The following is a 12095-nucleotide window of genomic DNA, read 5'->3' on the forward strand; positions in this document are numbered from 1 at the left end:
TAGATTTCTTGAGTATGTATCATTTATGTGGTAGAGGTATATTAAAAAGGAATGGGAAGCTGGCTCATGAGTAAATATTAAGACATTTTATCTGTTAATCAGAAATATTTAAACATTAAAGTCCCCAGGGGAGGCAGAGCTGAAAAAAAAAAACCAGATCATTTCAATATACCTCTGATAGGTAAGTTGGTATATTTTTCTGAAGGAATATGCAAATTTAAAGATCAAGGATCTTCCAAATATTTATATTTCTTTGATATGGAATGCTAGTCTAAATATCAAGAAGCATCAAAGAGTCAAAAAATGTAATCAATATGTTGTGATTTTTCATGCAAGCAACAAAAAATTATAATCATGCTATTGATCACTAACAGCTTTGAAAACAAACTTTTATGTCTTAATGACAAGAAATGCATAAGAAGAAGCTACAGGAAAATGAACCTAATAAAGAAGCAAAAAAAGGAAGCCAAGAGATAGAAAGATGTTAGAAGCAAGCACAGGCATTGTGAAAGCAGAGAAAAGAACCAGGTGCAAAATGAACCAGCTCTGTATTCCTGGGAAGACAAATGGCCTTAGCATGCATGTTCACATCCTGGGGAGAAATAAAGGCAGACAGTCACACTGAAAGTATGCTGATGAATTGAGTCCAGCAGTCTCTGAAGATGAAGAAAGAAAGGGCACCAATTATATGAAGCCAAGCCCCACTCACCTTAATAACCCTATGGATTATGTCAGGAAATGCCACAGTAAAGAGCTTACAGGGGCTTCCTTGATGGTCCAGGGGTTAAGAATCTGCCTTCCAAAGCAGGGGACGTGGGTTTGATCCCTGGTCAGGGAACTAAGATCCCTCACACTGCGGGGTAATTAAAGGCACACACTGCAATCAGGGAGGCCATGCCACAAAGAGAAGCTCTCCTCCATGGCAACAAAAGACGGAGCACAGCCAAAATAAAGGAGGGGGCTTACTAAGTGGAGCAACATGAGATCAAACAAGAGCTATAGCCTGTAAAACACATGCACAGCAGTGTAACAGAGTCAGTGACATCTTGGGGGCTGTTAACAGGATGCAGATTCCAGTATTTTCCCAAGGAAACGTCCATGAGGTGACCTTATCTTTTCCACATGTCTTGTGGAGATCCTCATGTTTTACATTGCCAATAATTTATTTTTCGGGCTTGGCTCAGATGGTAAAGAATCCACCTGCAATGCAGGAGACCTGGCTTTGACCCCTGGGGTGGGAAGATTCCACTGGAGAAGGGAATGGCTACCACTTCAATATTCTTGCCTGGAAAAACCCATGAACAGAGGAGGTTGGCAGGCTACAGTCCAGGGGGCCACCAAGATTTGGACACGGCTCAGCGACTAAGCACACAATTTGTTTTCCAAAGGCCAAACTCATCACAAACTCTTTTCTATCCCTACTCTAAGGAATAAAATAATGGGTCTGCCTCATTTTTGATAGATGTGCTTGTTACCTACAACTGCTCTTGGGATTCCATGCTGTATTTCAAATGGGCTATCTGAAAATACTGTTTACCTGTACGATAGATGGGATTTTGCACTGCTAGTTCAAAATTTACTTCTTTGGATTTGAGAAACACATTAATTCCCTCTTCTTCAGTAACAAAGGTCATTCGGGTGCCCATAACAATGACTGTAAATACTGGTCCATACTGAAAGAAAACACATAAGTGCAGATCAGATTAGTGAGCATTTCTAATAGATAAGTTACAGGACATGGGTTATGCTTAAGACAGAGTTCCTCAAGAACCCCAATACTGAGATTACAGTCAAGATAAAAACTATTAAGATTTGGTATAATGTATGTGTGCTCAGTCGCATCCGACTCTTTGCGACCCTGTGGACTATAACCTGCCAGGCTCCTCTGTTCATGGAATTTTCCAAGCAAGAATACTGGAGTGGCTTTCCATTTCCTAGTAATTAGTTATAAATTTTAATTGATGGAGTGAAATTTAATTATATAAATCCTAATTTAATCTGTCGTAACATTTAACCTTCCTTTTGATCGTATTTTTATTTGTTTGCACCTTCCATTCTGGCAGTAGCAAATAAAACTTAGAAATAATTGTTAGAAATTAGGCTAAACACTGTGATATTCCAACACTACTTTCAAGATACCTGGAGGGTTATAAGCAACTTATGGCTGAACTTTGTTCAAGAAAAAGATAAACTGCTGACTGATTTCACCGTCAATCTCTGGTCACTTAATAATGTCTACAATACAAAGTTCTGTACTGTTCACTTTCTCCCTTTCCAAAATGACTCACCTGTTCACCCTGCCCAACCCTCTCCACTCAGAGAGTTCCTGCTTTGTACCTCACTGGGGAAAATGAGCACCCTCAGCTTCTCACCACCAGGGCAAAGAATTGTACCCATTTGTCCCCATTCTCCATGCTTCCCCTCAAGTTGACAGGTGGAGGTCCTGCCCCTGGGAAATGCCCACCCTCCTTCACTTGTGGTATGGATTCCTCATTCTCTCTTTGTTCTTCATGGATACCTTCTCTCTCACACACCATCACTTGTTCCTTTTCTATCAGATTACTCCTAGGAGCCTCTAGGAGTCAAACATCCTCTAGTGCAGGGTTTGGCTTCAGGGAGTCCACAACTTTACTGGGAGAAAAAGATATCATTACTTTCACTGGTCTCTAACTATAATTTAACATTTTCTTCAATTATGAATGGAGGCAATAAGCCACAATCTTCCCCACAACTCTAACCTCAAAAGAGCTTATTGTTCCAATTGTACTTTTTTTAGATTTGGTGTCTATTTGGCATCCATTCCTCACAGGGTCACTTACATTAGCTACATTTTCTTTTTTCTTTTTCTATTCAAATGACGCCTCTTAAATTCTCTTGAATGTTCTCTCGAATACATTTAAATAAGCAGAGGTAAAATACAAAGGGTTGACTAAGATGTATTTTTATTTTCTTAGAATACTCAAAATACTCTTTAAATACTCATTTAAACACAAACCAATCTCATATTTCAAAAGAAAAGCACAGGTAGCACAAATGGAAGAGAAGAGGAACCATTACATTAAAAATATTTTAATCGTTTTTAAGCCATACAAGTCCTTCAAATTCCACTAACAAAAAGTATTTTATAGCTTCTACCCAAAATTTACAGAAGTCCCAAATTGATATGATTCTTTTGTCTTCTTGAGCTATGTTTTCTTATTCATGATGTGAAGCTTTGGAGGCTTCACTTTGTTGTTGTTGTTGAGTTGCTAAGTCAAGTCCAACTCTTTTGCAACCCCATAGACTGTAGCCTGCCAGGCTCCTCTGTCCATGGGACTGTCCAGGCAAGAATACTGGAGTGGGTAGCCACTGCCTTCTCCAGGGGATCTTCTCGACCCAGGGATCAAACTGGCGTCTCCTGCATTGGCAGGCAGATTCCTTACCACTGAGCCACCAGGGAAGCCCTCTGGCTTCACTGCTGGGTAGAAATGGCCCTCTCAGAGCTAGCTGATAATTAGAGAGAGCAAAGGCTTCCGCCAACCAGGAACACGCCTTTCATGTGGAAGTCAACCCATCTTGAGTCTATATTCCCAACTCTTTCCTGGTCTAAACTCTGACACACCAAGCCAATATGATCCCTGCCCTAAATCATCCCAGAAAAAGTCACCGGGCATCTGGAGACCAACCCTAGAGCTCAAAGCCCCAAGAAACTCTTCAGGGTCGTCAGTCCTAAATTGTCTACCCTGTCTTGCCTTGCTTTCCCGAGGAAACTCCAACAGAGGCTGTGCATGGGGCTTTCTCTTGTTCCATCTTCTGCATCTTGACTGACAAGAGTTCTTTCCTCTGTGGCCTTGCAGAGCACACAGTGACCCTTGTCTTGGACCCATGAGTATTATAACCTTCCTTCAAAGCCTCATTCTCATTTCCTCCTGTGGCCACACTGACTTTCCCGTACTACATTCAACATGTGTATTTTTGGAACAACCACCCGTACTTTTATATCCCATTATAGTAAATTGATGCTTTCAAACTGTGGTGCTGGAGAAGATGCTTAAGAGTCCCTTGGACAGAAAGGGGGTCAAGCCAGTCAGTTCTTAAGGAAATCAACCCTGAACATTCATTGGAAGGACTGAATCTGAAGCTGCAGCGTCAATACTTTGGCCATCTGATGCGAAGAGCTGACTCATCGGAAAAGACCCTGATGCTGAGAAAGACTGAGGGCAGGAGGAGAAGGGGGCGACAGAGGATGAGGTGGTTGGCTGGCATCACTGACTCAGTGGACATGAGTCTCAGCAAACTCCAAGAGATAGTGAAGGACAGGGAAGCCTGGCATGCTGCAACTCATGGGGTGGCAATGTGTCGGACATGACTGGCAACTGAACAACAACAGTTATTATGAATATCTCAAAATACTGTTAGGCTCATCAGTACTTCAATATGAGTCATTTCCAGATCTGCATGAATTGGCATATGATCATTCCTGGAATATACTGTTGGATGCTATTAGGCAACTATGGGCCTAATAGCTAATATCCCAAAATAGTGAAGCCTCATATTTTTCCATTAGTGATGCAGACATCCACGTTGTCTCCCACGTTCCCTACCTTCAATGGTTTATTACTCAATACTTAGAAGAAGATGAATACTTTCCATTGTTGAAGGCTTGCTCAAGTGAGAATTCTCAAGTTTCCATCAGGAAAGTAGCCTTTGGCAACATATACAGGCACTCAGGCCACATTATAGGTAATACTGTCCATCTCACTTGATAGTTAAGTCCAAGTTCTAGTGTCTCAAGCCTAACTTTAGTCACCTCTGACCCTTTTCATTCTTTCACACACCACGTTCCATTCACTAGGAAACCCTGCGGCTTCTGCCTTTAAGAGAGATCCAGTCACTTCTCAAACTTCCACTGCCATCACCATGGTACTAGCCACCAGGGGCTCAAACGTGAATTCTTGCCAAAACCTTCAAATTATTTTTTTTCTTTTAGTTTTATATTTTTACATTTAATGGAGTGCCCAAAGTGACCGTTTAAAATTTAAATCAGATCACATTACTCCTCTGCTCAAAACACAAAGTTTCCCACTTCACTCTAAGTCACAATGTTCTCTTAATGATCTGTAATAACCTACATGGGAAAAGAATTTGAAGAAGAATGAATATATGCATATGTATAACTGAATAACTCTCAACTGAATAACTCTCAACTATACCCTAATGTGTGCATGCGCACTTAATTGCTTCATTCTTGTTCGATTCTTTGCGACCCTACAGACCATAGCCCACCAGACTCCTCTGTTGATGGGATTCCCCAGGTAAGAATACTGGAGTGTGTTGCCATGCCCTCCTCCAGGCGATCTTCCTGACCCAGGGCTCAAACCCGAGTCTCTTAAGTCAGAGGTAGGGTCTTTCTTTACCACTAGCGCCACCTGGAAACCCTATAATCTAATATAAAATAAAAATTAAATTAAAAAAATACACTGACATTTTGAATCTGATCATTTACTCCACAGATATACTTGCACACATAGAAATGACATTTGTTGCTACATTATTTATAATAGTGAAATATGGAAAGCAAACCATGTCAATCATTAGGTGACTAAGTGAACTATGACTCAGGGAATATTCTGCAGCTTTTAAAACAAATGCAAACAAGTGGTGTTGGGAAAACTGGTCAACCACTTGTAAAAGAATGAAACTCGAACACTTTCTAACACCATACACAAAAATAAACTCAAAATGGATTAAAGATCTAAATGTAACACCAGAAAATATAAAACTCCTAGAGAACATAGGCAAAACACTCTCCGACATAAATCACAGCAGGATCCTCTATGACCCACCTCTCAGAATATTGGAAATAAAAGCAAAAATAAACAAATGGGACCTAACTAAAATTAAAAGCTTCTGCACAACATAGGAAACTATAAGCAGGGTGAAAAGACAGCCCTCAGAATGGGAGAAAATAATAGCAAACAAAGCAACAAAGGATTAATCTCAAAAATATACAAGCAGCTCCCGCAGCTCAATTCCAGAAAAATAAATGACCCAATCAAAAAATGGGCCAAAGAACTAAACAGACACTTCTCCAAAGAAGACATACAGATGGCTAACAAACACATGAAAAGATGCTCAACATCACTCATCATCAGAGAAATGCAAATCAAAACCACAATGAGGTACCATTACATGCCAGTCAGGATGGCTGCTATCCAAAAGTCTACAAGCAATAAATGCTGGAGAGGGTGTGGAGAAAAGGGAACCTTCTTACACTGTTGGTGGGAATGCAAACTAGTACAGCCACTATGAAGAACAGTGTGGAGATTCCTTAAAAAACTGGAAATAGAACTGCCATATGACCCAGCAATCCCACTCCTGGGCATACACACAGAGGAAACCAGATCTGAAAGAGACATGTGCACCCCAATGTTCATCGCAGCACTGTTTATAATAGCCAGGACATGGAAGCAACCTAGATGCCCATCAGCAGACGAATGGATAAGGAAGCTGTGGTACATATACACCATGGAATATTACTCAGCCGTTAAAAAGAATTCATTTGAATCAGTTCTAATGAGATAGATGAAACTGGAGCCCATTATACAGAGTGAAGTAAGCCAGAAAGATAAAGACCAATATAGTATACTAATGCATATATATGGAATTTAAAAAGATGGTAACGATAACCCAATATGCAAAACAGAAAAAGAGACACAGATGTACAGAACAGACTTTGGGACTCTGTGGCAGAAGGCGAGGGTGGGATTTTCAGAGAGAACAGCATCGAAACAAGTATACTATCAAGGGTGAAACAGATCACCAGCCCAGGCTGGATGCATGAGACAAGTGCTCAGGGCTGGCGCACTGGGAAGACCCAGAGGGATGCGATGGAGAGGGAGGTGGGAGGGGGGATCAGGATGGGGAATACATGTAAATCCATGGCTGATTCATGTCAATGTATGGCAAAAACCACTACAATATTGTAAAGTAATTAGCCTCCAATGAATAAAAATGAATGAAAAAAAAAAAGAAGATACTTATCAGTGTAGTTCTCTGTACCCAGCAAAGGTATCTTAAAAGGATGAAAGTAAAATAAACAATCAACCCCCACTCCCACCCCCCCAAAAAAACAAATGCGGATGCTTTTGTGTCTGTGTAGTATGAAAGAAAAGAGGGGTAGATTACAAAAATCATATTTTTAAAGGCATCAGAGAGTTGGGGAAACAATAAGATCTAAATGGACTAAAACGACACTGAGAACAGGAGTGAACTGATTTAGTGACTAGATCGCTTTTTATTTCCCTGGTAGCATCTGTGAATTCTGGGTATGGACCAGGTCAGGTCTGAAATAGGCACCTTTGAAAAACCTACAGGTAATAAGAAATTTAATGCTGAAACACTGAACACTTTTCCCCGAATATTAGGAAAAAGACAAGCTTATCTATGTACCCCATTTTTATTCAACAATCTATTAGAAGTTTCTCTTTATGTTGGAGAAGGGAATGGCTACCCACTCCAGTATTCTGGCCTGGAGAATTCCATGGACTCTATAGTCCATGGGGTCGCAAAGAGTTGGACATGACTGAGCGACTTTCACTTCACTTCACTTCTCTTTATATAAGAAAAAGAAATAAAAGGCATAAAGATCAGAAAACAGGAAATAAACTTATCTGTTTGTAGAATATACTGTGTATGTCTAAAAATCTTCGGAAATCTACAAAATAACTACTGGAACTAATAAGTGAATTTGGCAAGATAAGAGAATACAAAACAAAAACAATTATATCGTCTATGTGCCAGAGTGATATCGCTGGAAAACAGAAGTGAAAACAATTTATGGACTTCCCTGAGCATCCAGTGGTTAACACTCTGCATTTCTAAGGCAGGGGGTGCAGGTTTGATCCCTGGTCAGTGAACTAAGATCCCCATATGCCTGCTACACAGTGCAGCCAAGAGGGAAAAAAAAGTGAAAACAATCTACAATTTCTGCAATATCCTCAAGGTATCTACAATAGCCTCAAGAATATAAAATACTTCAGGAAAATAATTAACAATCACAGGCAAGACTCCCATCATCAGAAACTACAGAATATGCCTAAAAATATTATATAACAACAAATGGGAGATATGGCAGTTATAGAAGACAATATCATTAAAAAGTCAATTTTCCCTCAATTTTTCTATGGACTTAACAAACTTCCAACTATACTTCTATCAGTTTTTATTACTGACATTGGCAAACCAATTCAAAAATTTATATTCAAATGCAAATAATCTTAAATGCCTTTCCATACTGTTCATGGGGTTCTCAAGGCAAGAATACTGAATTGGGTTACCATTCCCTTCTCTAGCAGACCACATTTTGTCAGAACTGTCCCCCATGACCCGTAGGGTCATCTTGGGTGGCCCTACATGGCCTGCATGGCTCATAGTTTCATTGAGTTAGACAAGGCTGTGATCCAAGTGATCAGTTGGGTTAGTTTTCTGTAATTATAGTTTCCATTCTGTTTGCCATCTGATGGATAAGGATAAGAGGCTTGTGGAAGCTTTCTGTTGGAAGAAACTGGCTGTGGGGGAATCTGGATCCTGCTCTGGTGGGTGAGGTCACACTTAGTAAATCTTTAATCCAATTGTCTGTTGATGGGTGGGGCTGTGTTCCCTCCCAGTTGTTTGGCCTAAAGCCAAACTATGGTAGGGTTAATGGAGACCTCCTTCAAAAGGACTTATGCCAGACTACAGAATTCAGTGTCCCTGACTCCATGGCAGGCCACTGTCAACCCACGCCTCCGCTGGTGACTCCTGGACACGCACAGACAAGTCTGGTTCAATCTCTTGTGAGGTCACTGCTCCTTTCTCCTGGGTCCTGGTGTGCACAAGGGTTTGTTTGTGCTGTCCAAGAGTATGTTTCCCTAGTCCTATGGAAGTTCTGTAATCAAGTCCCACTGACTTCCAAAATCAAATGCCCTGGGGGTTCTCAGTCCATCTCCAGATCCCCAGATGTTGGAAAACCTGTTATGGGCCCTAGAGTTTTCACAACAGTATGAGAACTCCTTTGATAAAATTGTTCTCCAGTTTGTGGGTCGTCTGCTCAGTGACTCTATGGTGGGGCACACACACAGAGCCTCCCAGGTCTGCTGCAGCCAAAGCCCCTATCCGCACAACAGGCCACTGCTGACCGATGCCTCCACAGGAGACACCCAAACACTCAAAGGCAAGTCTGGCTCTGTCTCTTGTGGGGTCCCTGCATCCTGGTGTCCCCAAGGTTTTGTTTGAGCCACAGTTAGAACTGGACATGGAACACCAACCGGTTCCAAACTGGGAAAGGAGTACATCAAGGCTGCATATTGTCACCCTGCTTTTTTAACTTATATGCAGGGTACATCATGTGAAATTACCAACTGGATGAAGCACAAGTTGGAATCAAGATTCCTGGGAGAAACATCAATAACCTCAGATATGCAGATGATACCACCCTTATGACAGAAAGCGAAGAAGAACTAAAGAGCCTCTTGATGAAAGTGAAAGAGGAGAGTGAAAAAGTTGGCTTAAAATTCAACATTCAAAAAATGAAGATCATGGCATCTGATCCCATCACTTCATGGCATAGATGGGGGAACAATGGAAACAGTGACAGACTTTATCTTCTTGGGCTCCAAAATCACTGCAGATGGTGACTGCAGCCATGAAATTAAAAGATGCTTGCTCCATGGAAGACCAAACTAGACAGCATATTAAAAAGCAGAGACATTACTTTGCCAACAAAGGTCTGTCTAGTCAAAGCTATGGTTTTTCCAGTATTCATGTACAGATGTGAGAGTTAGACCATAAAGAAAGCTGAGCACCCAAGAATTGATGCCTTTGAACTGTGGTGTTGGAGAAGACTCTTGAGAGTCCCTTGGACTGAAAAGAGATCAAACCAGTCAATCCTACAGGAAATCAGTTCAGAATATTCATTGGAAGGACTGATGCTGAAGCTGAAACTCCAATACTTTGGCCACCTGATGCAAAGAACTGACTCATCAGAAAAGACCCTGATGCTGGGAAAGATTAAAAGCGGGAGAAGGGGACCACAGAGGATGAGATGGTTGGATGGCATCACCGACTCGATGGACATGAGTTTGAGCAAGCTTGGGGAGTTGGTGATGGACAGGGAAACCTGGCATACTGCAGTCCATGGGGTCGCAACTGAGCGACTGAACTGAACTGAACTGAACTGAATCTTGAATGCCACATCAATGTCAAAATATTCAAAGAATTTTCACTACCTGTTTTAAAGATTTACTATAAAACTGTAGTATTAGTGTTAACAAAGGAGTGGGCATTAAATCAATGGAATAGGATAGAAAGGCTAGACATAGATCTACACATATATGGTCAATTAATCTTTGAAATGCTGCAAAAGGCAATTTAGTGAGGAAAGAAAGGAAAGTCCTTGAAGAAATAATACGGAAACAACTGGACATGGAGATGGAAAAAAATTGAAACTCATCCTTTCTGTACACGTTACAAAAAAATTAACTCTTAAGTGGCTCTAGGACCTAAATGTAAAATACAAAGCTATAAACCTTTTACAAGAAAACAGAATAAACTTTGTGACCTTGCTTGACTTTCTGAGACAAGCTTTCAGAAACATTCCTAAAGATTTATCTAAATCGTATATCTAAGGAAGGCTACAGAAGACAAAGACGTATTTCTTTAAAAGATAGTATTTTTCAACTATCAAACTAGCAAGAATTATGGTACCTAGTATGGGCCAGAATATGAGAGTCAGGAAATATCCTACACTCAAAGGAAAAGAAAAAGGATTCTTACATAATTCTTTAATCGTTACATAATCCTTAGGGGCAACACAATAATGTAAACAATTTAATGTCCTTTAGGTAGTCTCACATTTAGGTATTTATTCTGATGAAACAATCAGGTAAGTGCAAAAAGTACAAACAGTGCAAACACACAGGAACATACAAACAAGACTGTTAATTGAAGCATTGTTTGAAATAAAGAAAAAAGTTTGCAGCAATCTATATACTATTTTTGAAAAATATATTTAAAAGTGATTTTAAAGACAAAAACATGTACAACAATGATTACTAATATCCTTAGTGTGCAGTGAAAATGGACCTCACCATAATCAAATTAACACCAGCCGAAAATACAGTGCCCATTGTATTTGTAAAAACCAAGTTTGCAAGCCATTTTTACAACTGCCTGGTGTTAATCTTGGTTTGGATACTCACTTATTAAGTGTTTTCATAAATCGAAATTAATTATATTACACTTCTGTCTTCCCAATCATTGAATTTAGTTTATATATATATATATATATATATATATACACTTTGGATTTTGAATCTATGATGAAGTAAGTAGCACTTTTAAATTAATTTCTACTTCCAAAAAGGTACTGACAAGCTGTCTTGTATTTCACAACTCATAAAAACCTATTTCTTTACAAAAATCTTGCATAAGACAGTTGATTGTTAGTTAACTTACTCATAAAAGGCTAGATCGTTTAACTGAGGGCAGTAGGTAGGTTCCCCACGTTCTAACATTGCATTTGAGATGTAACGAAAGAAAATTTAAAAAAAGAATACATTATCTCTTCCGGAAACCCCATGTGCTCAGGCCACATACCTTGATTCTTGCTTTCTCTATAAATTCTAGAGGGGTTTTTCCAAACTCAAAACCAGCTCCAATCCAAGGAATCCAGCCCGATATGCACGGGGGTCTACGCAAGTTCTTCCACTGAAGAAATAATAAAACAGCAACACAACCTAAGATTATAATCACTGTTGGGGAAATGAATTCCATGATTTTGTCTAGCACCTTCCTGAATCAGAGAAGGGCAAAGTCTTGCTTCTTCGCCCTGGAACAGGGCACTCACTGGACCTCCCAACTTTTCCGTTGTTACTTTTGCAGCTTGCTCGACTTCTTAACTGTAGACTCTTTTCTCCGCCCCAATTTTTAGGTAACTTTTGCATCATCTCTTCCTCCCACGTCCACGTCTTTTTCAAGTCCTGGCTATCTGGGACAGAAGGCAGGGGTTGGATCCAGCAGGGGCTAGTGCAGAGGGTGGAGAAGGGAGCCCTGTTACTATGGAGACCGGGAGACTT

At 40.2% G+C, this 12095-nt stretch overlaps 1 protein-coding gene across 2 annotated transcripts in view; it reads right to left on the reverse strand.

The window, feature by feature from the left end:
- Window positions 1-12090, reverse strand: part of CYP39A1 (cytochrome P450 family 39 subfamily A member 1) — an 81998-nt gene extending 69908 nt beyond the window's left edge. The window contains exons 1-2 of one of the 2 annotated variants that reach the window (XM_065912469.1): window positions 11617-12090; window positions 1538-1673 (exon numbers count right to left, since the gene is read on the reverse strand). In XM_065912469.1, coding sequence (XP_065768541.1) covers window positions 1538-1673; window positions 11617-11793 — 313 coding nt within the window. In that variant the 5' untranslated portion in view covers window positions 11794-12090. The remainder of the gene's footprint in view (window positions 1-1537; window positions 1674-11616) is intronic. The other variant, XM_065912470.1, reaches the window with a different exon arrangement.
- Between the last annotated feature and the right edge of the window lie 5 nt (window positions 12091-12095).

This window comes from Muntiacus reevesi, chromosome 20 (assembly GCF_963930625.1).
Source record: "Muntiacus reevesi chromosome 20, mMunRee1.1, whole genome shotgun sequence".
NCBI classification, from domain to species: Eukaryota; Metazoa; Chordata; class Mammalia; order Artiodactyla; family Cervidae; genus Muntiacus; species Muntiacus reevesi.